The sequence below is a fragment of the Pezoporus occidentalis genome, unplaced genomic scaffold (genome assembly GCF_034315485.1).
Source record: "Pezoporus occidentalis ecotype Australia unplaced genomic scaffold, CSIRO_AGI_Poc_V1 ctg15, whole genome shotgun sequence".
Taxonomy (NCBI): domain Eukaryota; kingdom Metazoa; phylum Chordata; class Aves; order Psittaciformes; family Psittacidae; genus Pezoporus; species Pezoporus occidentalis.
In genome coordinates, this window is record NW_026913316.1 from 7,739,180 (window position 1) to 7,765,214 (window position 26,035).

The 26,035-nt window shown below is 38.6% G+C and overlaps 1 protein-coding gene across 14 annotated transcripts in view; it reads left to right on the forward strand.

Moving 5' to 3' along the window:
• Positions 1-26,035, forward strand: part of FHOD3 (formin homology 2 domain containing 3) — a 373,808-nt gene that overhangs the window by 234,685 nt on the left and 113,088 nt on the right. For all 14 annotated transcript variants that reach the window (XM_062610938.1, XM_062610941.1, XM_062610937.1 and 11 more), the window contains exons 7-8: positions 15,044-15,155; positions 22,475-22,569. In XM_062610938.1, the coding sequence (XP_062466922.1) occupies positions 15,044-15,155; positions 22,475-22,569 (207 nt within the window). The remainder of the gene's footprint in view (positions 1-15,043; positions 15,156-22,474; positions 22,570-26,035) is intronic.

Sequence of the window (26,035 nt, forward strand, 5' to 3'; positions counted from 1 at the left end):
AAGCAGGTAAAATAACACCAAAAGTAATAGTTCAGTGTGATTTTAGTGCTCTTAATAAAGTCACCTCTTCAAAAATTGTACTCTACTGAGTTGAAAGGGTCAAATCTCAGTTACATTTGCTTTTGGCTAAATCCATAGGAGCTATTGCCGTCAGACATTACACAGCTACCGCAGTGCATTTCAGTTGATCTTTCTGGGATACAAAGGATCATGTTCTGCAGCAGTTTATTTTACTGCTTTTGTGGACTGCTGCCCCTCGTTAGGGCATCACTGTATTTACTGATTTTGCTTGCAGTTACTCTTGACTTCAGAAAAAAAGCGGAAGTAATCTGTTGTGGTTACTTCAGGGAAAAGAAAGGCTTGTTTTTTTTTTAATTCTTCTCTCTCTCTCTCTCTTTCCATATGTACTGCTCCCAAAGTGCTAAAACAACAGTCTAAACCTGATCTATGATGCAAGTCAAATCACTGCTGATTATGATCTCATGCTTCTGTGGGTTCAGCTCTTTGAATGACCGTAGCACTTACTTGGCTAAAAACTATACAAGTCCCAGATGCTGAATAATTCTGAAATGCTACATCTCAAATATGTTTCATTCTGACAATAATGAAACTGAACTGTGCATTAAATAGTGCCACAGTAAAGGCGTGTCTGACTCTGCAGTGGCTCGACCAAATGTGTTTGGTCCTCAGGTTCAGAGTAGGGCAGAGGAAGGTAAATGAAGAGGAATCTGGGCTCTGCTGTCTGCTCCCTTCTGGTTGCCACTTCTGCAAACCTTGACAGCTGCAGCCTTCTGGGAATATACAAACATATATTTGGTTTCAGTTATTGTTCATTGCTGTTTGATAATTTATACCTGTGGCAAGAATGGTCGTGTTTCTGCTGAGTTTGGAGGTTGCCCTGTGGTACTTCTGGGACTCTGCTATCTCACTTGGGAGATAAGGAGCCTATTTCAGGCTCATCTTTGAGCTGTACATCCAGATTTCCGGGAAAGTAGGCAGATGTGTGTGAGATCAGAAGCCTTACTGCTCCTGTCAGTTTGGGAAGTGAGTTTCCAAGTCTTGAATACTTGTCATAGCCATGTTCTGAGTCTGCTGTGTAGAAAACATGTTTCTAATCCTTTTGGTGTGCTCTTGAACTAGGCTGAAATTCAGCATTGCTATCACCGTGGTACTGCTGGAGAACTGAAGCACAAATTCTGAGAGACATAGGAGGTTCATTAGCAAGCCACACAGTATTCTCTTAAGTGCTTCTTAAGTCACTTACTCTACAATATCACAGATGTTTACTATAATCCCAGACCACACTCTGGTGTACAGACAACTCCCAAAATATCATTGCATAAAAGTCACAGGTGATTTGTGAACTGGAAAATACATTTTGGATATATGTATGGGCATCTGAATCTTAATGCAGGTGGGACTCCTCCGTTACATGGAAATTAGGTAAACGCTGTGATCTAATGAAAATAACAGATGTTATGGATCTTTCTGCACCCTCATGTCCCTTCAGTATATGTGTGTTTGTGGGGTGGTATGGGCATGTGAGACAGGAAATAAATTACAGGTGCCAAGCTTTGAAAAATAAGGTGTGCTTTAAAACAAAAATCCTGGGCTCTCATTTTTTTTACTCATGTTCTTGTCATATCATCATCACATTTAACCATTTAAACATGGTCCTGGACAACTAACTGTGGGTGGCTTTGCAGGCAGTTGGACAAGATAACCTCCAGAGAGGCCCTTTCCAATGTCAAGCCTTCTGAGAATTACTCAAAGTTCCTTCTCCTTTTTCTGCTGGAGTGGTACCCACATACATATGTCTTATACTTTGAAGAAAACTGTAAAAGCCAGATCTTTTTTATGCATTTTAACAAAGAAATTTGCTTTTAGTCAAAACTGCAGGTGGTATCTGGACATGGTGAAGTACCTGAATATTAGGTTTAATTCGTTTTCCCAAGCTATGTAGAAACACTTCAACTTTTATTATTGAAGCAGGAGTCTGAAGGGTCTCTTTGGAACCTCTTTTCTTTGATTCCAACCCAAGCATACATCTATGTTTGTTTGATTGTTGTAAAAGCGAGGGTGGATGTGATGAGTTTGGTTCATACAAGTCATAGGAAGGAGGTAGCTTGAGATAGAGGAATTACATTATCTCCTTGAATACTGAAACGTGTTTCTCTTACAAAATAGTTGTTACTGTGATATGACAGTACTATTGCCTACCATAACATTATGTAACCTTCCCTTCTCCAGCTGTATGCGGAAGTTGCATACCCACTAGCATTTATGAAAACCAAAATATAAAATATCTCAATTTGTGTCCTTTTCCAGTGAAAGAGAGAGCTAGAATAATGTGAAATTGGAAGGGCTGTATAATTAAGCAGTGCCTTACCTACTACACAGTAACTTGTGCCCTCATAAATACAGCTTCTAAATGCTAGCTCTTTGGAAGATTCTGCCACTTAGCTCAGAAACCCACAACATGTGTCTGAGCTTAGTTACATTTCTGTTTTCATCATGGAGTCCTGTGAATTTGGAAAATCAGCATCTAGACTATACTGATGATGTGAATTCGATGTGGGAATAGTCACCTTTTCCAGACTTGGGAATGCTGCGATAAATAGATGGTTGCTGTAGAAATATGACTGTTTCCCTTATGTTTAGATGCTCTTCAGAAAGCAGCTTTATTCATTAATTTTATTTTGCAGATTGTCCAAAGGTACATAAATGGGTCTGGTTTTTCAGTCAAACCACTTCTTCTGAGTTCCTTTTTGTGCCTGACAATACTCAGAAGTTTGAGAATACAGTCTATACACACAGTGAACTACTAGTACTCTTACAGTAATAAGTGATATATAGACACATATATCTCCTTTCTCTAGTTTTACTTTGGTTATTTTTTCAAGAGGAGTTTGTGGTGGGTTTGTTCCATGATTTTATGTATGATATTTGCTCTTTCAACAGTTTTATTATTTCAGTAGTTGGAACCACTACTATGTTACATTTTAGAGTATCTAAAAAGGATAACCTGTTAACAACTATTTGCTTAAGAAAGATGTCGCAATAGATAATATATCATAGTTTGGACTCTTTGTTAACACATTGTCTTCAACCATTTCCACACATTTTATACAAGCTTGTCTTGATTTTGAGTTTTGCTGTTGAAATGTTGTCTATGAGATTGTACAGTGTAAGGAAAGCACTGCCAACCATATCATTAAACTTACAGGGGTTTTCAGGTGAAGTTATATAAACTCAGCCATAGTTTTGGTATTTAATATAAGTACTTTTTAATGGAACTGTTGAAAGAACAAATTTCACGTGCATAAAACCACAGAATAATAACAGAGTAGTTTTCCACTGTACTTGCAGATTCAAATAGTTTTTTCCCCTAGGGCCCTTGAACTCAACCTTGATATTATTTAAACAGGACATCGCCAAGGCTACTGACTCTAGCAAATTGTTTCATGAGCAATAAGACTAATGAAGCAATTTGTTATCTTTGTTCTTCTCCTTCCTTGCTTTTAACTTCCCATCCCACAAGCTCTCAGAACCATCAGTTCTGCCATGTGTCCCATGCCTGTCTATGGTACAGCTGACAGCCTTCAGTGTGGCTGGTGGAATGCTACATGAGGACTAATTTTCTGGCTGGCTCCCTTGAAAAATGCCTGGAAACTGCTTTTTCTTTTATGAGAATGCTGACTTAGGTTCTTTTGTAATGCAGTTTTCAATTTGGGTAGGAGCATAGCTTAATTGCGGTTAAATGTGACCGAATTCAGTGGGCAGGTGGCATAGTTACACAGAAGAGTTAGTCTACAAGAGGACAATGGGAGAGACAGCACAGCTGTCTAAGGAAAGAAGGCTGAAAATAGAGTGCTCCTCATGACTATCGTGTATTTGAATGTGTTTAATCTTATAAGGAGACTCCAAGAGAATGTCTCTGGTAATTTCCTTATTTCTCAGTTTTCCTGTCTTTGATCGTAATTCAGCCAAGCCAGACACACATTTTATTGGTGAGGACTTTCACAAGCAAGGACAGGGTCACCTAACAGCTCCACCTGGGCCATTCTGTGAATTGGCCAGGAGGAAAACTAACTTCATGAAGATGCTGAAGCTATGAGATGCTGCTCTGTATAGCATTCCTGTATCAAACGTACTGCAGATCTGTGGCTTGTGAGGCACTCTCTACCATTGTTATGAGGAAACTCTTTTTTACATCACTTACAGACCAGCCAGTGCAAATCATAGGTCTAGCTATAATAGGAGGTGGGTCTCAGAACAAGAACTGGTTTGGTGTGGAAATTTGATGTGGGGCAGGTAGACTTTCTTCCACATTGTTTCTAATCACTCACGAAAATGATACAGTAGTTATTTAATCTTAAATCTAAAGCCTGCATTTGCAATGTAAAATATTTCAGAAAACACATTAGTAAAATATTTACTTGGAGGCTTAAAATAATAAAATATGATGCAATGTTACATCTTTTGTTTGCCTGTCAGGTTCACAGTACTTCAACTTTTCCATATGTAAAATGTGATAAATCACAGCATGCTTCATAGAATTGTTGTATGACTTGATTATTTGTAGTTGGCTTTTGGATCCTTCATAGAATCATACAATAGAAGACTCTGGGGAGACCTTATTGCTGCCTTTCGGTACTTAAAAGGGGCCTATTAGAAAGATGGGGAGAGACTTCTTAGCAGGGCCTGCTGCAACAGGACAAGGGGTTATGGTTTTAAACTAACGGGGAGATTCAGGCTGGATGTGAAGAAAATTTCTTTACAATGAGAGTAGTAAAATCCTGGCACAGGCTGTCCAGAGAGGTGGTGGAGGCACCATCCCTGGAAACACTCAAGGCCAGGCTGGATGTGGTTCTGGGCAACCTGATCTAGTTCAAGATGTCCCTGCTCATTGCAGGGAGGTTGGAACTGCATGACCTTTGAAGGTCCCTTCCAACACCAAACTGTTCTATGATTCTATGAATACCAGGCTGGAAGGGACCTCAAGGATCATTTGGTCCAGCCTTTCTAGGTGAGCAGGAGGTAGAGTACATGTCCCAGCACCTTATCCTTCCTACGGTACATGTCCCTATCCTTCCCCAGTACGTGTCCTTCCCAATTTTTAAAGTATCCAACATTGGGGAATCCATCACTTCCCTCAGGAGATTATTCCAAGGGCTTATTTTTTCTCATTGTGAAAAATCTTGCTTTTGTGTCCAGTCAGGATCTCATCAGGAGTACCTTGTGCCCAGTACCCCTTATTTCCACGACTCCTTGTAAAATGCTTTGCATGAGGTAACACGTCATGTAACTCGCCTTAGTAACAGGTTATCTAATACCATGTCTTTTAAAACTGGTTTCCTTTTGTCTTCAGTACAGTGACATGAGTATACTAAGTACAGCAACAAGATTAGATGCCTTAAAAAACAAGATGTCACTTAGCAGCTACATAACAAAAGCTGAAATAGTGTGGTATGAAGGGGATTTCAGAGAGGGGAGTGAAAATAAAGTCCTGTCTGCAATTAAGTTCATAAAAACTCTTTTCGTCTTCCAGTTTTTTGGAACACAGCTAAGGAAATATCAGCTTGGCCCTGCCCAAGGAAAAGAAGCTGCTGAAACTGCCATTCCCAAACCTTTCCTGTTGCCAGAGGTTCAGCCCAATGACCATCTGTTGAGGACAGAGTAGTTCAAGGCTAATATCATACGTCAATGTAGAGGGCTGGTGGGAAGGCTCGGCATGCAGCTCTTTATCATTATAAGAAGAAAAAGGAAACGGTGCCAAAAGGCCTTCAAAATTTCTCCTATGCAGGCACACACACGCCGTTCTTCTGATTGATTTTAGTCTGCAAATCCATCTATTTTCTGGAATTCTAATTCCCTGTGGTTTCATATCTTGTTGCTTATTATCTACTTATGTTCCTATTCCCAAAACATGAAAGATCACTGTTATTTCTGTTGCTGAATTGATCATCAGGGTAGTGTTCAAGAGAGACAGGGTTATTTTTCATTAATTCTGCTCATCAGGAATGCACATTTTATTTAATAGACATATGACTCAAGCCTAAAAACCTCTCTTGTTTTAACAGTGGGTTGAACTCTTAAACTACTTTAAATGGGACATCTTGACTTTAGGGTCATGAATTTACAGTAACTACTGAAAAATCACCTAGTCAGACAGTATGTTTCCAGATGCTAAGTTGCATTAGAATGACATTATACACGTCACAGTGGTTTTCTTTTATTTTTACATGAGGCTAGTTTAGTATGTACCCAGACAAGGTTACGTTGTCTAATGAAATGAACAGACTTTACTGGATAGTCTTACTCTGTGATCCGTAGCATGAAAACGCTAGGGACCTTTGCTGTATATTAACAATTTCAGGTGTATGTTTCTAGAAGAAGAGAGAGAAGAAATAAGATCTGTTCCTTATCAAAAGCTGTTTGATAGCACATTACACGCTAGCATGAGTTTTAGCAGAAGTTGCTTCTCATGTTACTGTGGTTTCTCTCAAGCTAAGTATTTTACATATTATCTAAGATAATATAATGACAATCTTTATCCAGACATAGAAGGCAGGTCTGCATTTCCTGGTGGTGTTCATTGGGATGGAGTCCCAGAAGATACCAGCATTTGGGAAGGGTTAATAAAAACATCAACAGGTTGAATGCAATGAAACAAAACAATTTGAGGTGAGAAGCTTGAATCTTTACAATTGAAGCATAATTCCTATTGTGGACATGAGCTGGTGGCAAATTTCCAGTGAAATATTTTTGTTTTGTGTTTTGCAATGGGAAAAGCTAAAAATTTAATTGAAACCAAACCTTCTGTTTCAGCAATTTCTGAACAAGCAAAAGAGAAAGACACTTAAAACTGGGGAAATAGCTAATAAATCTGTGGTTGGGGCCTTTCACAAATGTGAGGTGACACCACCTCAAGAGTCACCTGAGACTAAAGAAGTTTGATCCTTTTATGTCCTATAAACTCCAGGCCCTCCCCTGACATCCTTTCCGGCTGAATAATTATATGTAATTTTCACACAACAAACAGTTCTCATGGGAGAAACCAAGGGGATTTGTCTGATTGCAGGGGAGGAAAACAAGATAATTCTCTCACTTTGTGTTTCATCTTCCATTGATCCTGTTGCAAAACAAAGAAAAATGCCATTTTAGGCTATTTAATGAGATAAGAAAATCACTTCCCACCTCACAGGAAGATTGTGATATTCCATTGATATTCCAAAAGAGAGAGAGGGGAATGCCCAAAATCCCCTGTAGCATCTCCTGTCTCATTCTGGGCTCTACAGCACTTGTCTGTATGACATAGTGATTTCTGTAAATCTATGTATGACGTAGTGATTTCTGCATCAGAAATGTAGCTACATCATTAGCTCTTTACAAATGGCTTAACACAGAGCTGATTTCTACCCCCAACATATTCTTTTAAAGCTCCCATCAAGATTGCATGTATCCATTTGGGAGCTACTTTGGTCTATAATATGCTTTGATTTGTTGTATGAATTGCCTGCTTCTGTGTACAGATTCTTTTCATTTTACCCCTTCTGCTTCTGGCCCATGATTGCTGATGTAAATAATCATTTCCAGGCATGAGCCTTTTCTTTTCCTGTTGACCAGTCACTAATCACTACTTGCTCATCCCTGTGTTTTGTTGGTAAGCCAGACGAATTTCTTTTTAATAGCCTTCTTTCTCTTCATGTCAGAAATCTCACCACAGATAAATGTTAGAAGCACACCACATATGTAACAGTGCTCAGACCTTATAATCTTTATGCAGTACATTTACAAAGTTCTGAGAAACTTCACGTTTAAAGTAGTAAATGCGTGCATTTCTCTGCCATGCCCAGCATTATACACTCTGCAGAAAGAAAATCTTAAAGAAACATTCAGATTAAAAGACAGTTGTTTAACTGATAATTTTTTAGCATCTTGCGTCTAAGCATATAGGCTTTTAAACCTCTGTCTAACTGTCCTTTCTTCCATGTTGTGCCTTCAGTCCTGAGCCTGCAAAGCATTTAGCAGCAGTTAATTTGCCTTATTTAAACATCCCTCTTTGAAGATGTGAGTGAAAATGGCTGAATAGTAAAATGGAGTCTAGCATGATTTTAATATATGTCTTTATTGAAGCCTAGAAAACAGCTTATAAGGCCCCAGCATATATGAACTCTGTCTCCCTTCTGGAAAAGGGTGATTAAACTCATTTTAGGAGTTTTGTGGTAGGTTATTTAGACTTATGCATTTTTCATCGTTCTCCTTAAAAGAGCCTGACAAAGTTTGAATGGAGAATTAAGCTGACTAGAAGGACTTGGCTGAGGTGATGCAGAAGGATCTCATTTTTCTGATCATTCTTGCATTCAGGAGCTATGAATAGAAAGGAACTGGATTACTAAATAGAGTCATCACCCTTTTTTGGAATGAAGCAATTGACCTCAAATGTCAGTTTTGGAGAAGGTTGCGGAACAGGAAGAACTTGGTTTTCTTCTATGTTCTGTAAGGCATTTGCAAATCTAGTAGTAGAGGTTTACAAATGTTTTACCTCCTAATATCTCTCCCCTTATTTGTTTGACACCCGCATTCTGGTATATTTTTGTACAGGTTACATAAATGCTCTGTACAACACATTTGCAAAGCTGTTTGTTCTAGCTGTCGATGTTACCTTTTTTTCCTATGTATATCAGAAAATACTGGGATGTTGTATGTGTCAGGTTGTTTCTAAAAGGCTGGCTACATGTATGCATTATCAGTGAAGGGCTTTTATATGTCATGCACGCACATAGCTGACACTGACTACCTGGTTGAGAGCCTCCTTTCACTTTGTACACATCCTGTCTTACAGCCTGTAAATTCCTTAATTTTTACTGAAGCTGTGCTCTGCAAGGGAATGCCAACATAAGATTATAAATTGTCCTTCCTCATCGTCATCTGGTTTCAATATTAGATTTCTGATTTCAGTCTGATTTCCAGATTAGATGTTTCTCTGAGAACAAGGGCAGACATGTTCCAGGTGCATTTTTTATCTTCCAGGAAAAGAAAGCAAACAAAGAAACAGACACGGTTCTGGGAACTGCTACAAAATACAGACTACCTTATGCTAGAGCATTAGTAAGATATGAATGTGTTGTGCAGTTGTTGGAGGCAAACCTTCTTTCATACCAAGCAGACAGCTCTTACTGTTCATATCCAGTAGTGCTGAAGATGAAGTACAACCTGTTGCTTCTAGAGCTATGTAAACCAACAGTAAAATAGTAAGCTGGTAGCAAACAAGTATATAGAGAAAACAAGGTTTTCTTGTAGTATAGTACCTATATTCTTTTAACATATGTACTAGTCTCTTTGTCTCTGTGGAAGTGTGTGTGTGTATATATTTGTAGTTTTATCAGGTGCTGAAGGACCTTTTTGAGCTATTAGCAACAGCAAATATGAGAGGAAACCAAACAGCTGGATGCAAAACTGTGGTTGAATCAAAAATTATAACTTAGAAAAGTTATGGTTTTAGTTTCAATTTTAACCTTGCCCCCTCATGAGGTGAGAACACATCATATATGAGGAAGAGGGAAGTGGGTTTGTTCACCTAAGATGAAAAGTGCCGTTAAGTCCATTCCAACCTAAATTATTCGAAGATTCTTTCAAGCTCAATATTTGTGTTTTCTTTTCCTTCCTTTCTGCAGAGGAAAATAATACATTATTATGTTAAAATATATCATTATACATAATAATATACTATTATTATATATTATCTGAAATATTTCTTTTTATATTTTTATTGTAAATGTTGTGTTTAAATATATGTTGTATGGTTTATTTAAATGATTTTATATATATATATATTAAAATATATATTAAAAAAATCTTCCATTCCAGGAAGATCTTTCCTCCTTTTGTGAACAGAAGGTGCTTTTATCTGCTTGTGAAATATAAAACTGAGCTGCATTGCTGGTGTTAGTGGGATGCCAGCGGGCTCTTCCTGCAGCCCTAGATCTAAAGTTGGGGGCATCTTTTCATCACACAAGAAAGACAGGTTTGAGCTGTCTGTGCACCTCTCACCAGTGGGCTCTACACTGGGTAAACTGCATGTTTCTTTAGCTGCAGCTCTGCCTGGCTGTGTCGTATCAACAGGATAAGTACATGGCCTACAAGGCCGTGTCTGCACTTGGATTAGACCTTGGAGGTTTTGGCCATGGTAAATCTTTAGTTGAAAATCCAGGCCATTTCTCCTTTAAATTTGAATAACATAAATCCAAAGCAAGTACAGCACCCTCAGTGAAATATGAAGTTTTTACTCAATTGGGCTTTTGCATTCTTCCTTAAAAATAAATAAAAAAAATTTTAAAAATCCTAATTTTTTAAATCAGAACTTCTCAAATATTTCTTTGTCTCTAAATCAAGGAACTTCCTGACAATGTTCCTTGTAAAGACTAAAGCCTTTCCTGCCAAGTGATTAACTTGGGCAAGACCTTCTATGAGACATGGGTTTTGTAGCCAGTTGTGTGGTATCTTTAACTGGGTCTGTAACACATTTCCGATTGTCTAAATAGAAAGGGATAAAAAGGAAAGGGACTGCCAAACTCTACTGTATAACATAAAGCAAGTCAGAGGGAAAAGGTTTATAATTTTTCTTCCTCCTTTTACACTGCTGGCTACGTCTTATCTTTAGCTAGAAGATGCTAACATAATTTCCTCTCAGTAAATTGGTTCACATGTGATACGAAAACACAATGACTTTCTTTTCTAGCTTAAGAAAAATTTTGACATTTCTTAAATGTTGTGACATTCAAGAATCCTGATTTAATCTCAGAACTATACAAACATCCCTTTACCAAGCCAGTGGGTGCATATATTCCTCACTGAGCCTTCTTTTTTTAACTAAGTGGTAATACTTAGGATAGAAATTTGGAATTAATTGCAATCACCAGTGCTTGCAAAGTGATGATACCGGGACTTTTTTTGAGCTAGCACAGTATATGTCTACCTCTTTTATTGCTCTTATGATATCTAGTCCTGTTTGAATAGTGTCATTTTGCTGTGGATTTTAAGAACTGTGATGCTGTTGAAGCTGACTCAGCAAGCAGTTGTGCACTTCTTCAGTGCTAAATAAGAGCCCGATAAATCCCAGAAACAGCCATAAAAACCTTCCTGAAGTTTTTAGCAGTGATTCAAATGAATAGTAAATTCACCTACTCATGAATGAAATATGAAACTTGTTTCTATTGCTCCCATTGCTGTGCCATCTGGGTGCATCATGTGAAATGAAATGATACCAGTGACTGGTTTCTTGCTTCCCTTCACAAAAGGAGGCAAAAAAGTTGATGAATTGCTGTTCGTTTTTCCTGTTAAGCAATCTCCCAGTTTTGAGGTTTTCAACTATTTTATTTGCAATGTAGTTGTATACTATATAAATAATTGAAAAGGCATGCCCTACAAACACATTTTATAGTTCACTCATGAAGATACAAGGATCTCCCACTTTGACAGTCATCATAGTTAATCACAAATGGAAACTTTCTAAATAGCTCTGGTGTTTTGAACATTGTGAAACAGGCTTGGTTTGGTTAAAACTCTTCCTGTTGTGATACCCAACACTTAACATTTAAGCACATATGAGATGCTACAGGCAGCAGTCATGAAGAGATCATTTAATGGGTAGGACATCATATTAGAGGCCACATAAAAATACAGCATGTTTCACATAGGTCTTGCCAGCAAGTATCCCTAGAGCAGACTTTTCAGAGGCTTCTTTGTGCCATGATGGATCACTAGAGTTGATTTTAGTGAGCATGTCTGGCTCTGGACTGCCCTTCTGTTTGACTATCTGATAGGTTACCAGATGTCTTAGAGAGGCTTTGGCTGGCTTAAGACTTAGCTTCCAAGGGGCAGTGCAGCTGCTTGGTGATTGCTTCTGTGAAGCAGCACTATTAAAGCAGTATTAAAAAGCCCTATTGTAGAATGTGTGCACAAGTTGTATGGGACACAGGTAGCTAATAAGTCCCCAGTGTAAGCGTTGTGGTGCTTAGTCTAGGGCTGCAGTATTTTGGTTTTGTACTTGTGCAAGGTGTCCAAAGCACCATGCAAGATTAAGAGTGCCCACAACAGTCTCAGATCCTATTTCTATTGAGCAGGAAACAGCATGTTTTAAATGTAGTTTGTCTCAAAGCTAGTAGCTGTGAGGACTATAAGCAGAAAGCTGTCATGGTATGTACTTTCACCTACAGATACATCCATTTTACCTACAGACACCTCCACTTCCAGTGCTGATTGACTATTTTGAGGAGTTGGGGAAGCCCTGAAAATTTACAGTTTGAGGAGCTGAACTTAAGTGTCTTCTGCTAGCTAAATGGCAAGCAAAACAGCTTTTCTAATAATTCATTTTCTTCAGGACTGCTTCTGGGTGGTATTTATTCCTTATGCTGTCATCTGTTAGCTTGTAAGCACAGGAAGTTCACACCTGCACATGGCACCCGAACAATTCACAGTCTTGAGCCTTGGTCTGGTGCGACTGCAGTGGTTTGTCCTGAGGCTTCACAGGATTTGCAGCACAGCAGATATAACATGTGTGGGGACTAGTGCCTGATTGCAGCAGCTGCCATGGTCAGCAGGCAAAAGTGAGCGCAGAGGTATTGCAAAAGGTCCCTCTTTCTGGAATAAAAAGAGATTTGCATAAATAGACATAAGCCTGATGTGTCCCTCACTGCTTGCTATCAAGTGGAAATGTATGGGAACTTTGCCATGGAGTACATATGTGTAAACGCATCCCGTTGTCACCATGAAGTTTTAAGAATCATCAAAAGTAATATCCAAATTTCCTTTCTAGGGAAAGGATCCTGACCAGATTAGTAGGTAGTACACAAGTGGTTAGCAGGGAAGTAAGTCAATGCTGGACTTGTTTACAGCAATCTGGTAACTCCAATTTTACAAAGTTACTTTACAAAGCAAGTGGAGACTTGCTGGAAATTCTCTCAGTATGTTCTATTAAGCAGTTGAATTTGGTTGCTAAGGGAAATGTCATTGCAGAGCAGAAACTGTGCGGTATTGGCCTGACAGGCAAATACACAGATGTCCAGTGCAATCATGGAGAAGTAATTTGTAGGTGTGTTATCAGATTTCATTTTCCTTTAATTTGACTGCCTCATGTTTCTGTGAAGCACCACTGCAGCAATACAACTGCAAAGTAGTCAAATCTTGGTTAAGGGAGTTTAGCTTTAACCAAGGCTAAACAAGTGTCTTAAGGGATCTGGTCAGGTTTGTCACTGGGATTTCCTGGCCATCAGCCCTAGAAGTAGCTGATTTGATGATACATCAAGTCTGAGTTCAACCACATTTTGCATTGCTGGTAGTATCATTGCAGTGCATCACGCTCAAATCAGCATGAGCAAGTAAACCCCAAGAAGCTAGGGAAATACCTAGGTCACTCTTCATACCAAACTCTGTGTTTATAGCTGCACATTGCATTTTAGCTCGTTACCTTGAAGTGAGCTCTAGAACATCTCTGTGAATTCAATACCTTGAGTCTATGCCTGTTACACTTGCAATCTTTATTTAGAATACAGACACAGTCACTGTCTTTGTGTGCATCTATGAAATGATTAATAGCGATTCTTTGTCTCTTAGGAGAGTTGTGTTCAGAGGACTTGAAAAAATGAGGGCATGGGAATGAGTGAATACTGACAGAAACTATATATATCCCTGAAACAATTTAGCAATATACTGTAACGATTTATTTTTTTTCCCCTTCCCCATAGGTGGTTACATTTCAGAGTGCCTACCAGCTTAATGTAATGAGGCACAGACAGGGATTTTCAGGAGCCAGGAGCTCGGCTTATGTCTACATGACCGCATCCTAAAGTCAATTTAAAAATCTGTCAATGGCAGAGGAGCAATGACCTCATTACTGTAGCAGTAAAATCTTACACGTTGTTGGATAGATATGGTGCAGAACAAGGTAACAGAAAATACAGTAAGCTTACAAATACCTGCTTTTCTGGAGCTTGATTCAATAGCAGTAGGTTGGAATCAGTGGTGTATCACCACTGATCTGGGATCAGTGGTGTATCGCCTCTTATTTTTCTTTAAATCCATTATTTACGTTGAGGATATAGCTGATCTGACCTAGAATAAGTTCTCTCAGTAAAAGTCCTCTAAGCTGTGTATGTAGAGTGTATGCCTATTTAAAAGTCCTTCTCTTTCACATTTCCTTTTATTAAAAACTCCAAATATTCCCTTGTAAAGAGTTGGATTTTTACATACCTATCCTAAGCGATTCCCTAAAAATTCTTACTCAGCACTTGGAAAATTATCTAATAGGTGGTCCTTTCTTGAAATGGGAGATGTGTGATGAGAGTGATAGGTTGGCTGTTGATTTCCCGTAGGTGCATTTTACCAATGTTGAGTTTTTGCTGAACTCACACTCATAGGGATGTACAAAAAACTGAGTTTTAAAACTTGGGGGCAGAATGCTCTTTTCCACGATATCACACATTTTGTGACAGGGTGGGATAGTCAGAGATTAAACACACTTTCTCCCAAGTTGTGTTAAATAGTAAAGATAGATCTATTTAATAATTTAAGCATTAAATAGTAATATGCAAAAAGAAGAAAGCATGAGGCAAACATAATTCCATCATACAGCAGTTTGACAGGATTAAAAGCTCACAGTGAAAGGGGGAAATATATGTGTTGAGAAATAAAAAAATACATGTGTTCTTAGCTCAGTAGGCCCTGTGTACATCAAGCTTTGGACAGCAATGTTGGGGGTATGCATAGGTGGGATATTCAACCTTTTATTGTATGTGGCGGTGTTAAGCTTTCATTTGGATTCATGGGCTACTGAGACTTCCCTAGGAGAGCACTATCCCGTGAACAAAATTTTCAGCCAACTGGCTACCTTCCCTTTTTTTCGGTCCTGGCACAGTTTAATCTCTTCCTTTCACATTATTACCAAATCTGGATCACTGTGTTTGCGTCTTGCCCAGTGTCATTTAGCACATCTGGAAATGTTGTGGCTTGCTGAATGACAAGTCTCACTTTTTTCTTCCAGTTCCGCCTGGTGGTGAAGACAGCACTGAAGCTGCTGGTGGTGTTTGTGGAGTATACCGAATCCAACGCACCACTTTTAATCCAGGCAGTATCTACTGTTGATGAAAAGAGAAGTAAGTAGCCTTACTTGAGGGGGTACAAAATCCCAGCACCACCAAGGTCAGGGTGGCATTTCATCACTGATTTCAGTGGTTCTAGACTTGCTCTCATGGTGCCTGCTTTGTGTGACATACCCTTAATTTTCTTTATTAAAAGCCTGTTTTAAGTATTCATCCAATTTAAGATTGCTTTGAGGAATGAGTTACAGTGGAAATGAGGAGCAAAAAGCTGAGAAACTTGACTGCCTTTCTGGGCACTGCATTCATTGCCCGTTCCCTGCACCTACACTTGAAATAAGCCTCATTGCATCTTCCAACCTCAGAGGCTCATTCAGGCCAGGCCGCCTTTCCACGTCCTTCTGAGAAGCAGCAGCCTGATTTAGAAGAGAAAATGATATCTAATCAGTGTAATCCCTTTGAAGAGAAAGATGAGGTCAGTAATAGTACAGGCTTTATAGTAAAAGCAAAACCATCTGTTGTTACATTAAAATAAAGCCCTTGAGCAGATATTATACTATGAAATCTGTTACCCTTCAGGCTTATGAAAAATACTTGAATATGTGTACTGTATTTTTTACAAATAAATAGAACAAAAATGGTTCTTTCTTGTTCTTCCCACAAAGCCATTGCTAAGCTCCTGGGGCATTCTCTCTTGATGAGAAACATTCCTTTGCCTCAAGGAGAGTTTTTGAGGTTGGGAGAGCCATTGTTGTGGTCTCAAACACATGGAGGTTGAAAGCAAGATCCCCTCTGCGGAGCAACTGCCTCCATGCTGAACTTGTTTGAGTGACTTGATACGGTAAAAGTGAAACAAAAAATGCTGGAGAATGGGGAGAAAGGTGGTGCCAGATATTGGAGAAAGTAGCCAGATTTTGCTTTCAGCTATCAGAATGAGTACATTGAAAAGAGAAACTCTAAATTATCTGTTCTGGCAGGGGAGCAGGCAGGGGCAATTAAAAAACAGCATAGCACTTCAAAGAGTGAAGTCTTCATGTTGGTTTTCTGTTGTGAATTAAAACCAATAAACCTTACAATGCCATAAGTATAAATGTAATCACAATATTAATGTAATTGTGAGCACTATGATTTATTTTTACAGTCATTCTTAGTATTTCCTCAGCTCCCTGAACTCACTGGTATTCTCAACATGTTCAGATTGCCATCTGTTCACATGCTAGTAAACCTCATTGAGAAAAAAGAGAAAGAAAAGAAGACCCTAAACACACTACCATGTGCTGTGTGTTCCCTTCTGTTTCTGTATAATAGCCTTAGGCAAACATTTACATGCCCCAAAGAAATAAAACAACTTAAGTAGCAACTGAGAATGTGACAAAAGTGATGCATGTAGTTAAATGGATACATGTTAGGAGCATGAGGAGAGGATTTATGTGATTCTCATACCTGTGGGTTGGCACATTGTTCCATGAACTCTTGCAAATAACTTAGCCCCAAATATCCAGTTTTCCTTTGTTATTGTTATTTTTATTTTTAAAGCAGTTGCACTTAGCTACAAACAAGATTATTTTTGTCTTGTTTTGTATTTAGTTCCTTTTTTAGGTCATAATGTAATGGTATCATAGAATTGTTTAGGGCTGAAAAGACCTTTAATATCATTGAGTGCAACCATTAACCTAGCACTGTCAAGGCCACTGCTAAACCACATCCCTTAAGTGCCACGTCTACACCTTTCAAATACCTCCAAGGATGATGAGTACTTCACTGGGCAGCCAGTTCCAATGCTTTAGAATGCTTTATGTGATGAAATTTTTCTTAATATCCAATCTAAGCCTCCCCTAGTGAATCTTGAGGCCATTTCTTCTTGTCCTGTTGCTTGTTGTTTGAGAGAAGAGACCAACACCCACCTCACTGCAACCTCCTGTCGGGCAGTTGTAGAGAGCAGTAAGGTCTCCCCACAGCCTCCTTTTCTTCAGGCTGAACAAACCCAATTCCCTCAGCTGTTTCTCATCAGACTTGTGCTGGAGACCCTTCACCATCTTTGTTGCCCTTCTCTGGACCCACTCCAGCACCTCAAGGTCTCTCCTGTAGTAAGGGACCCAGAACTGAACACAGGATTCAAGGTACAGCCTCACCAGTTCTGAGTACAGGGGCATGGATGATCACTGCCCTGGCCCTGCTGGCCATACTATTGCTGATACAGGCCAGGATGCTGTTGGCCTTCTTGGCTGCCTGGGCACAAGCTGGCTTATGTTCAGCTCCATCATTAAGCACCCCCAGGTCCTTTTCCACTGATCAGCTTTCCAGCCACTCTTCCCCAAGCCTGTAGCATTGCATGGGGTTGTTGTGGCCCAAGTGCAGGACCCAGCACTTCCACTTGTTGAACCTCATACCATTGGCCTTGGCCCATCAATCCAGTGTGTCCAGGTCCCTCTACAGATCTCCCTACCTTCAATACATCAATGCTTATGGACAACCTGATGTCATCTGCAAACTTCCTAAGAGTGCACTCCATCCTCTAACGCAGATCACTGATAAAGATACTGAACAGAACTGGCCCCAGTACTGAGCCCTGTGAAGCACCACTTAAGACAGGCCGCCAACTGGATTTAACTCCATTCACCACAGCTCTTTGGGTCTGGCCATCCAAACAGTTTTTCACCCAGTGAAGGCTACACCCATCCAAGCTATAAGCAGCCAGTTTCTGCAGGAGAATGCTCTGTTGTGCTATATTTTGAAATTAGTGGCTTGTAACTGAGGAGTACCTGCCTTTAATGACTGATTTAATGGAACAGAAATACAGAGGAAGAAAAATCAATGTGCCTTTTCTTGAAATGTTCTCATAAATCTTGCAGGTATATAATTAAGTTTAGCGCTGCTTTGAAAAAGGTCCAACGTTTCATGTACATACAAGGTGATGAGATATGACATAATTCTCAACATGTGTACCACACATGATTAACATAAAGAACCCAATATTAATTCAGCCTGGTTTCAAAGCAATCCCATCTGTGGTTTCTACGTGAGAATACATCCATATGCAAAGAGAGATCCACGGGTGTACCAGGTTTACTCTCAGATACAAGCAGACTGTAAATGAATAACTTCATGGCCCTCATCATACAGGAAGTAGCTGCTACTAATATTTCCATCTAGCTTCCCCTTCCCTTCACCCTTTCTTATTTCAGAGTCCCAGGAGAATTTGATCTCATTTCACTTTAAGCATACTGGGACTGTGCAGGCTCTGGGAAGTAGAGATAGCGTTGCACTCTGTTCTCTGGGTCTCCTTTATCACAAGCATTTTTTAGGACAGATTAAAGACCTGTGACAGACCTGGACACTATCTCATACTGTTAGTGAATTGAGTTTCTGCTACCTGACTTGTTATATTATTTGTAAATGGGCTGCATCATCAATTCTTCATTTTTCCTACCATTTCACACATGGTTAATATCCACTAAATGAATGCTCATGCTTGTAGCTATGATGTGTATGTTCACTCATATTTAAATGGCCTGGAGCTCAAAATGTTGAGGTCTTTCCAAAAGTATTACTGCCTCTGCATCCTATGGCTACTAGAGGCAGGCAGTCCAACATGGTGGTGGTTCTTATGTATGAGTCTGGCCTCATGCAAAGTTTTTCATGCTTTATGCATACTGTGCACATACTGAGTAGTTGGGATAGCAAGACTTTGTGTAAGACACAAATGACAGCATTAAATTAAATACATAAAAACATTTAAAGGGGAAAGTGAAAAAAGGCTGGGACTTTGAACAGTGGACAGCATTATTATTTAGAGTATATTAATTTAATATAGGATTAATTGTTGCAACCCCATAGATCTCTTGTGTTTGTGCACCATGCATGACTACTCAGAGTGCTGCAAGTAGCATCAGGGTTGAGGTTCCAGCCTTCCTGTGGGAGTAGCCACGATAATGAGCTGTTACCAGTGAGAAGCCTGTGAAAGGCAGTCGAGCAGTTCTCATTTTACCCATTAGAAGGCAGGAGAGCACATGCAAAACTCGACCTCTGCTGGTTTACTTCAGTGAGCCTGTTTTATCACTCCCATCAATTTTGCCCAGAGTTCTGCATGGAAATCATAACTTTATGGGAACATCCCCATGTGCTCCCAGAAGAATCACTGGGATTCTACCTCACCATTTCTTTACATCATCATTCTTCTACATCACAATGAGGTGAAGGAGACAGGCAGGAAAGTAAACCTTTTTGAGAATTAGGAAGTGTAAATGATTATACTTACTACTTTAAAATGTAATATACAAATGTTAAATGGATTTATGTTTTTAACACAGACTTTGACAAACTTAGATTTGAGTTTAGATTACTTCAGGATTTGTAATAGTCTGACCAATACACTGAAAATGGAAGCTATAGAATTAGCTCTGCATAATAGGTTCCTCTAAGGCTCCTCCCCATTAAAAGCTGGAGAGCTTTTGGTATTTCTCCACCATACAATTAGCCTTTTAAAGGAAAAGGGAAATTGAGCATCATATTTTTCATATCTCTGTTATGACCATCATTGTTTTACTACAGCAGCCAATGTGTTTAGGAAAGTCAACAAGTTCTTTTACTGTATGGTTTTCCAATGTATCTTTCACAAAGTTTTCTATGCAGCTTGAAAGGAGAGGGAGTTTTCCACTGTTTTCCTATCATTACAAAAAATATTGCCTTGAAAAATATATTTTTTCATGTAGACTCCAGCCTCATCACTCATCACATCAGCCTGTGGTCTCATCTTTAAATGGTGACTCTCCAGGAGCAACGTATTTGTAAATCAAGGCATGAGAGTAGATGAGAGCCGACACCTGCTCTACATCTGCCCATATTCCATGCTGTCTGGATCATAGGTTGGAAACTACAGGCTCTCATTATATATTGGCAAGGAATGTTAACCCAAGTATAGTAATGCAGTAAGTTCATGGTGTGGCTTCTGCACCAGAGCTGCCTTGTCTCTACATGGGTAGATGGCCTTACGGTTATTTCTGTGTTCACTTCTTCGCTGTTCAGCCTGAGATCATAATTAGGAAAACAGGATTTGAAAAGAAAGGTTTAATCTGGTACAAATTGGAGTAGCTCTGTCAAAGTCACTTGATAGTACTGCTTCCTCTTGATTTTGGTTAGGGATAGATGAAGAATTTCAAATTCAAGGGCAGATTTTGGAAATTGCCTCGGTTTAGCAGCAGCACCTTAATTAAAGCCTTTGAAAGATGGATGAGCTATTACAGGGGTTTTAAAAAATGTATTCTGAAATGGAGAAGGAGCATGAATAGAATAAAATGATATGTCATCCTTACAGGAAAACTGCAAAGTGATCCTGAAAATACTCTTTTATGATAATGGAGAAGTATCGAGATATTCAGGAAAAAGAAAAATCAAACACTAAGATGCTGTCTTTTAAAAACAAAACAGAATTGATCCAATAAGCATAAAACCTGCCTGCAAAATAAAGGCACATTTGAGTAGAAGGACTTTCACTGAATAATGCAGTGGATTAAATGTTTTTTTATGTTGTTGTCAACTCATTTGTTTCCAAATGGCATCATTATAAGTCGGACTGGCACAGTTTCCCCATTTAATTTCTCTTTCTTATTTTCTTCCATTTTCATTTTTCACTGGAAACCACAGGAAGACATTTTTGTAGTAAGGATATCATTCCTGCTGATCATATATCATTTGAGAGCCGAGTGAATTTGTTCCACATGTCCTTTGAACATGTACCGCACAAAATGGTAATATAAAGAATCTGGTAAAGAAGTGTCGAGTGTATATTCATTACAGCCATGTATTTGAATTAGTATTTAATTAGTAATGCATATAAATACCTCTGCAGAGCTGAGAGTGAACACCCCCTTTCTTTGATTTTGCACAAGATAAGGAAGCTCTGATTTATTATTCAGTAGTAAAGATCAGAGACTGTCTCAAAAAGAGGGGAAGAGAAAACAGAAGAAATATAGCTGTCTGTGCATTCAGTAATAGACAGGGTTTTCCACACAGTGTATTGCAATTGCACTGGAAATGAAGATCCTTGGGCAGGCAGAGATTTGATGTCTGTGTAGCACACTTATATATGTATATAATAAAACATCAGCATGAATAAACAGTGGCCATTGCCACTGTAAGAGTAATAGATTTCTAACCTCAGGGTCACTTATAACCAGCAGCAGGTGGCTGTGAGGAATCATTTGCATTTCACTGCCTGATTATACTCAAACTATGGTCATCCCTGTAGTGTTTATGGGATGTGGGCTATTGTAATATTCTCCATGTTTCCCTCTGAAATTCAAAGACTCTCATAGGGATGCTTGTGTAGTTGAGCTGGGTATCTCTAAGTTAAGGCTAGCCTTCTGCTTCATTTTCCTCACCTTTAGCTTTGCGCCAAAAAAAAACCTGAATTATAGTCCATTATTTACTTCAGTTTCCTGGATAAAAGAATTTTCTGTTGGTTTTGTTTGTGTTTTTGTTTGTGTTTTTTTGTGGGTTGTTTGTTGTTTGTTTTTTTTTTCTTCAGTCAATGCAGCTATCTGCCTTTTAGTCAAATAAAATAGGACAGTTTTACAAGGCACCTTCCACGCAAGAGGTTATCTTGAGTCTGGCTGGTGTTGCCTCTCTAATGTTTTCAGCACAATAACTCACTAGACCACTTGGTTTAGGCATCAGATGGCCATGCAAATGCAAATCAACATGCAGAAAGAAGCAAATACGTCATAACAAGAAGCACAAATTTTGACCTTAGTGGAGAAATTAGAGAAATGTTCTGAAAGTTCTGTGGAGGGAATATTTATTGAAACAATTTAAGTAGGAACCACAGCAAAAATCTTTCCTCCTCATTGCTCATTTATTTTAATCAAGACACACAAGCTGTAATTTGTGAAAACTGTCATTCTCTGCTGCATTGTTTTGTTAAAAGGATGGATCCTAATGCAGTATAACTCTAATAGCAGTAGGAATGTGAGCAACAAGCACACTGAAAGCATAACTTATAGGTTTTTGTTTAAGGTTTATCTAAGCCTATGTAAACCTATGACAGGTAGGGTAAAATTGCTCCAACCTGATTTTTAGAAGTTCAGGGTTAATCTAACTGGTCTAACAAAGCTTCCTTCATCATCAAGGGAGAGAAATTGGTACATCTAAGTACCACCTGGCATATTTTAGATCCCTGCATTAGGATGTACTGTAGCTTTCACTGTCTACATTAACTTTGCTCTCTGTGAAGCCTGGGAGACTGTAGAGGAAGCTGGATCTTTCCACTTGATCTTCTGCCTGGGAACATTCCAATTTGTGCTACATCTTGGATAAATGTTGATGCTATAGCTTTCCATTTCTATCACCATCACCAGTGGTTTCTGCTTTTCTTCTAGGTGCCAAGCCGTGGTCCAACATCATGGAGATCCTGGAGGAGAAGGACGGGGTTGATACTGAGCTACTGGTTTATGCCATGACCTTGGTTAACAAGGTTTGTTTACTTTATTAGCATAACTGGTGGAAATAATGTTAGTATTTTCCATTGTATAATGGTCTTCCCTGTTGAGAATATATGACAAAGGAGACTTGTCCCAGAGAAGCTGCAGGACAAGCAATCAGCATGTTCTTGTTACTTCTGTTGCAGTCACCCAGAGGCAGCAACTGGGAGCAAAATTGCTATTTTGCTAAATGCTGTGCAGAAATGGGTTGCGATATGGCTCCTCTCCCAACACTGACAACCCAGCGCAAAACAAAACTTAACAAACTAACTCTATACTTTATCCAAGGGGAAAAAGAAGGCAAGCACTGGTGAAAAGATCACATGCTCACATAAGTTTGCATTGTGCATAATTTTCTGGTTCAGATCATTAAATTTTTTTTACTGCAAACCAAATATGATGAATTTCACAGGTCTGAGTGCTAGTACGAGTGTTTCTGCTTAAAAAAAAAATGAGGTTACTTTTTTTTTCTTTTCTTTATATTTTCTAGTAGTAGCAATTTTGCAGTAAAATCAAATGTTTTCCAAAGTATTCTCTTGTGCTGTAGAAATTTCTTTGTATAAAATCCTTTAAAATTAATGTCTAGTCCTAAACAAATCTTAGGATGACTAAAATTTAAAGTAGCTTTTTTTTAAAGCACACAGAAGATCAATATACTACTAGCAAATCAAAATAAGCTTGTGTTTATGGTTGTACTTAATAAGCCAGAGTATTATAGAATTTATTATTATTATTATTATTCATTATATTCATTTAAAGATCCTGAGTTTGTTGGTGGAGGTTACAAATAAAGCTGCCAGCTTATTACGCTTATGGCTACATGGCTGGAGCCTTGGGTTGCTTTGGGGTTGTTTTTTTTTGATGAAATGGTTTCCTTATGGTAGATATTGTCCAGGAAAGATGCCCAAGAGGGACTAACCTCTCCTTGTGCCATCACTGGTGTTACTGTACTTAAGTACAGTACCATGTTGCCCTTGCTTCTGCTTACATGATAGTAAAGATCTTCTTGACTTTAAAAATCCACCTTATCTCACTAATGTACTCTTTCTGAAAAGCACCACCAGCTGTATATGCTTCTGTCTGTAGCGGCTATTAAAGCTGAGGCGATTAGTTTTAAAGTCTCAGTTTTATACCTTGTTGTTTCACGTACTGCTTCCTCTTTGTGAGGTAATTCTCTTCATCGTTTCTGCACTTGTAATCTGCTTGGTGTTTGAATTCTTCAGAAATTTTGTTCTGTTGACTTTTTTATTATCCTATAGTTGATTCCTTTAGTCTGAGGTTTTTGATGCATTTAAAGCTATTTTTAGGAGGAGGTAGTTCTTCAAATACACACAAAACGAAAAAGCATCTTGCAGTCAAAGGAGCAAGGCAGTTATGAAGATCAAGGAAGAGAGGAATCCCACAATGCCACACTTATAATTATGATCTGGCTTATGGACAGCTTTATGATGTTTTTAATGGGATTTTTTTCATAATTACAGAGAAAACAGCAAGCAGCATGTCACAGTTGTAATTTTTTCCCCCACAGAGAATACAAAGAAGGATCAGATGGTTTCAGCTTGTTTAGGCGAGGAAATGTCAAAGTTTTCAATGCAGGCAGAGTCCTCACGACAGATTTGTCTTAAGGAAGCATCCCTCTACTTCTTTTTCTTTCTCTGTGTATACATATACAGACTGTTTTCCTTCCTGCTCAAAAGCAGAGAACACAGCTACCCAGATATAAGAATTGCTCCAATCCTTTTATCCTTTCCATGTCTTTTTTTATTGCTTAACCAATTTACTTATACTAACATTTCATTAACCCTCTCTTAATTTCATAGGATTTAGGCATTAATGAATGTTTTAAATGGCATTAATCCCAATGCAAATGCTTCTGGTTATGTAAAGTTCCAATATAACCTTTGTTATCTTCCTTCAGTTAGTTCCTGTGATCTGTTATTTCTTATTCTAATCTCTACTTTCTTCATTTCATTACTGAAGTTCAGACAGATTAAAGCCTTTGTGTTTCCTTTTTATAAAAAAAAACAAAACACAACCTATGTGTCAAATTCAGAACAATATTCTGTGTTGCGTTCAATTCACTTTCTATTTAACTGCTATAAAACCTCTTCATTATTGAAATTACACTGGAACCTTTGAAGGTGTAAGATTACTGTTGATTTTCTTTTTACCTCTGTTTAATATTGCATGTTCTCTCATATCATAAATACATTAAAAAATAGATAGAAATGATTATGAATTATGTAAAAAATAATGTTTTACTATAGTTGGATTAAGAACTGAAGGGCTTTTATCAGGTCCTGCATAAGACTAGAATTTAAGCACTAGCTTCCAGGCCAGTGGTTACTAATGGGAGCTTAGAGTACCAGCCAGCAGCCGTCCATCCATCAGCTGTAGTTGGAAAAGTGCTGTTTCAGGGCACTGTGGCGTTAATGTTAAAGCTGGCACATTAGTTTTGGATGACCTGCCTTAAGAAAATCACAAATGCCACAGTGGAAAAATTATTATCTTATATCCCATGTCTGACATTGACTGCACCAGATGTTTTAGAAGTTGTGGTTCCCCAGAAAACAAATACATGAGACAGGCTTCTTCCTATCCCAAAGCAATTGAAAACCTGTCCAATGCTCTTAAGCATGTTTGTTAACTGTGTAGTGGTTTTTTGCCATAGCATGTAAGATTTAGTTAATGTCTGTCTAGTGCATGGGCCCCCTAGTGAAGCCCAGTCTGTTGGGTGTTTAGTAACCAAAGCAGTACAAGTCTACGATTTGCATATAAGGCATTGCACACCAGTTGGACTTTCTGTTGTCTGTATCCTCTTAGCACCACTGCTTTATACTGTGATTTTTCTGTAAATGACACCAAACTTTTAGTTTTGCCAGCTAGTATCATCCAGGGCCATGCATTTAAAAAACTGCAGAGACTTTCAGTCTGAAGACCCACATAGCGTAGCACTAATCTATGCCAGGTTTTGTTCATAAACATAACTGAGGATATGTATTTATAAGAATATTTTGCTATTGCCAGTTGAGCATGTTGTCTGATAGGTTTTATCATCTAGGAAAGCATTTCACTGTTACACTCTTATTAAACTCTAATTTTTTTTTTATTATCCCCAGTACAACTTCATTAGTTTTCTTGCCTTTCTTTCTGTTGGGACTGTTACAGTTAGTGGTAGGTGAAACATATCGTGTAGGCTTTGGTAAAAACGTTGGTAAGCAAAGATATGAGGCTCAAAACTCTTGGAGTGGGGTTTTGGTTTTAGTTTAGTTCACCGTTCTGAAAGAGCAGCTTGAGAGGGAAGAGCTCAGAGTTGCACAGGCTTTCCCACAAGAAAGAAATCACACAACAAACAAATAAAAATCTTAATTCAGGGATGTTTACTCAGTCCAAAATTGGAGAGGAATATGAGTGAGTCTTAACATTCATATTCATGCTTCCTTTGCATGCCTGAGTTCT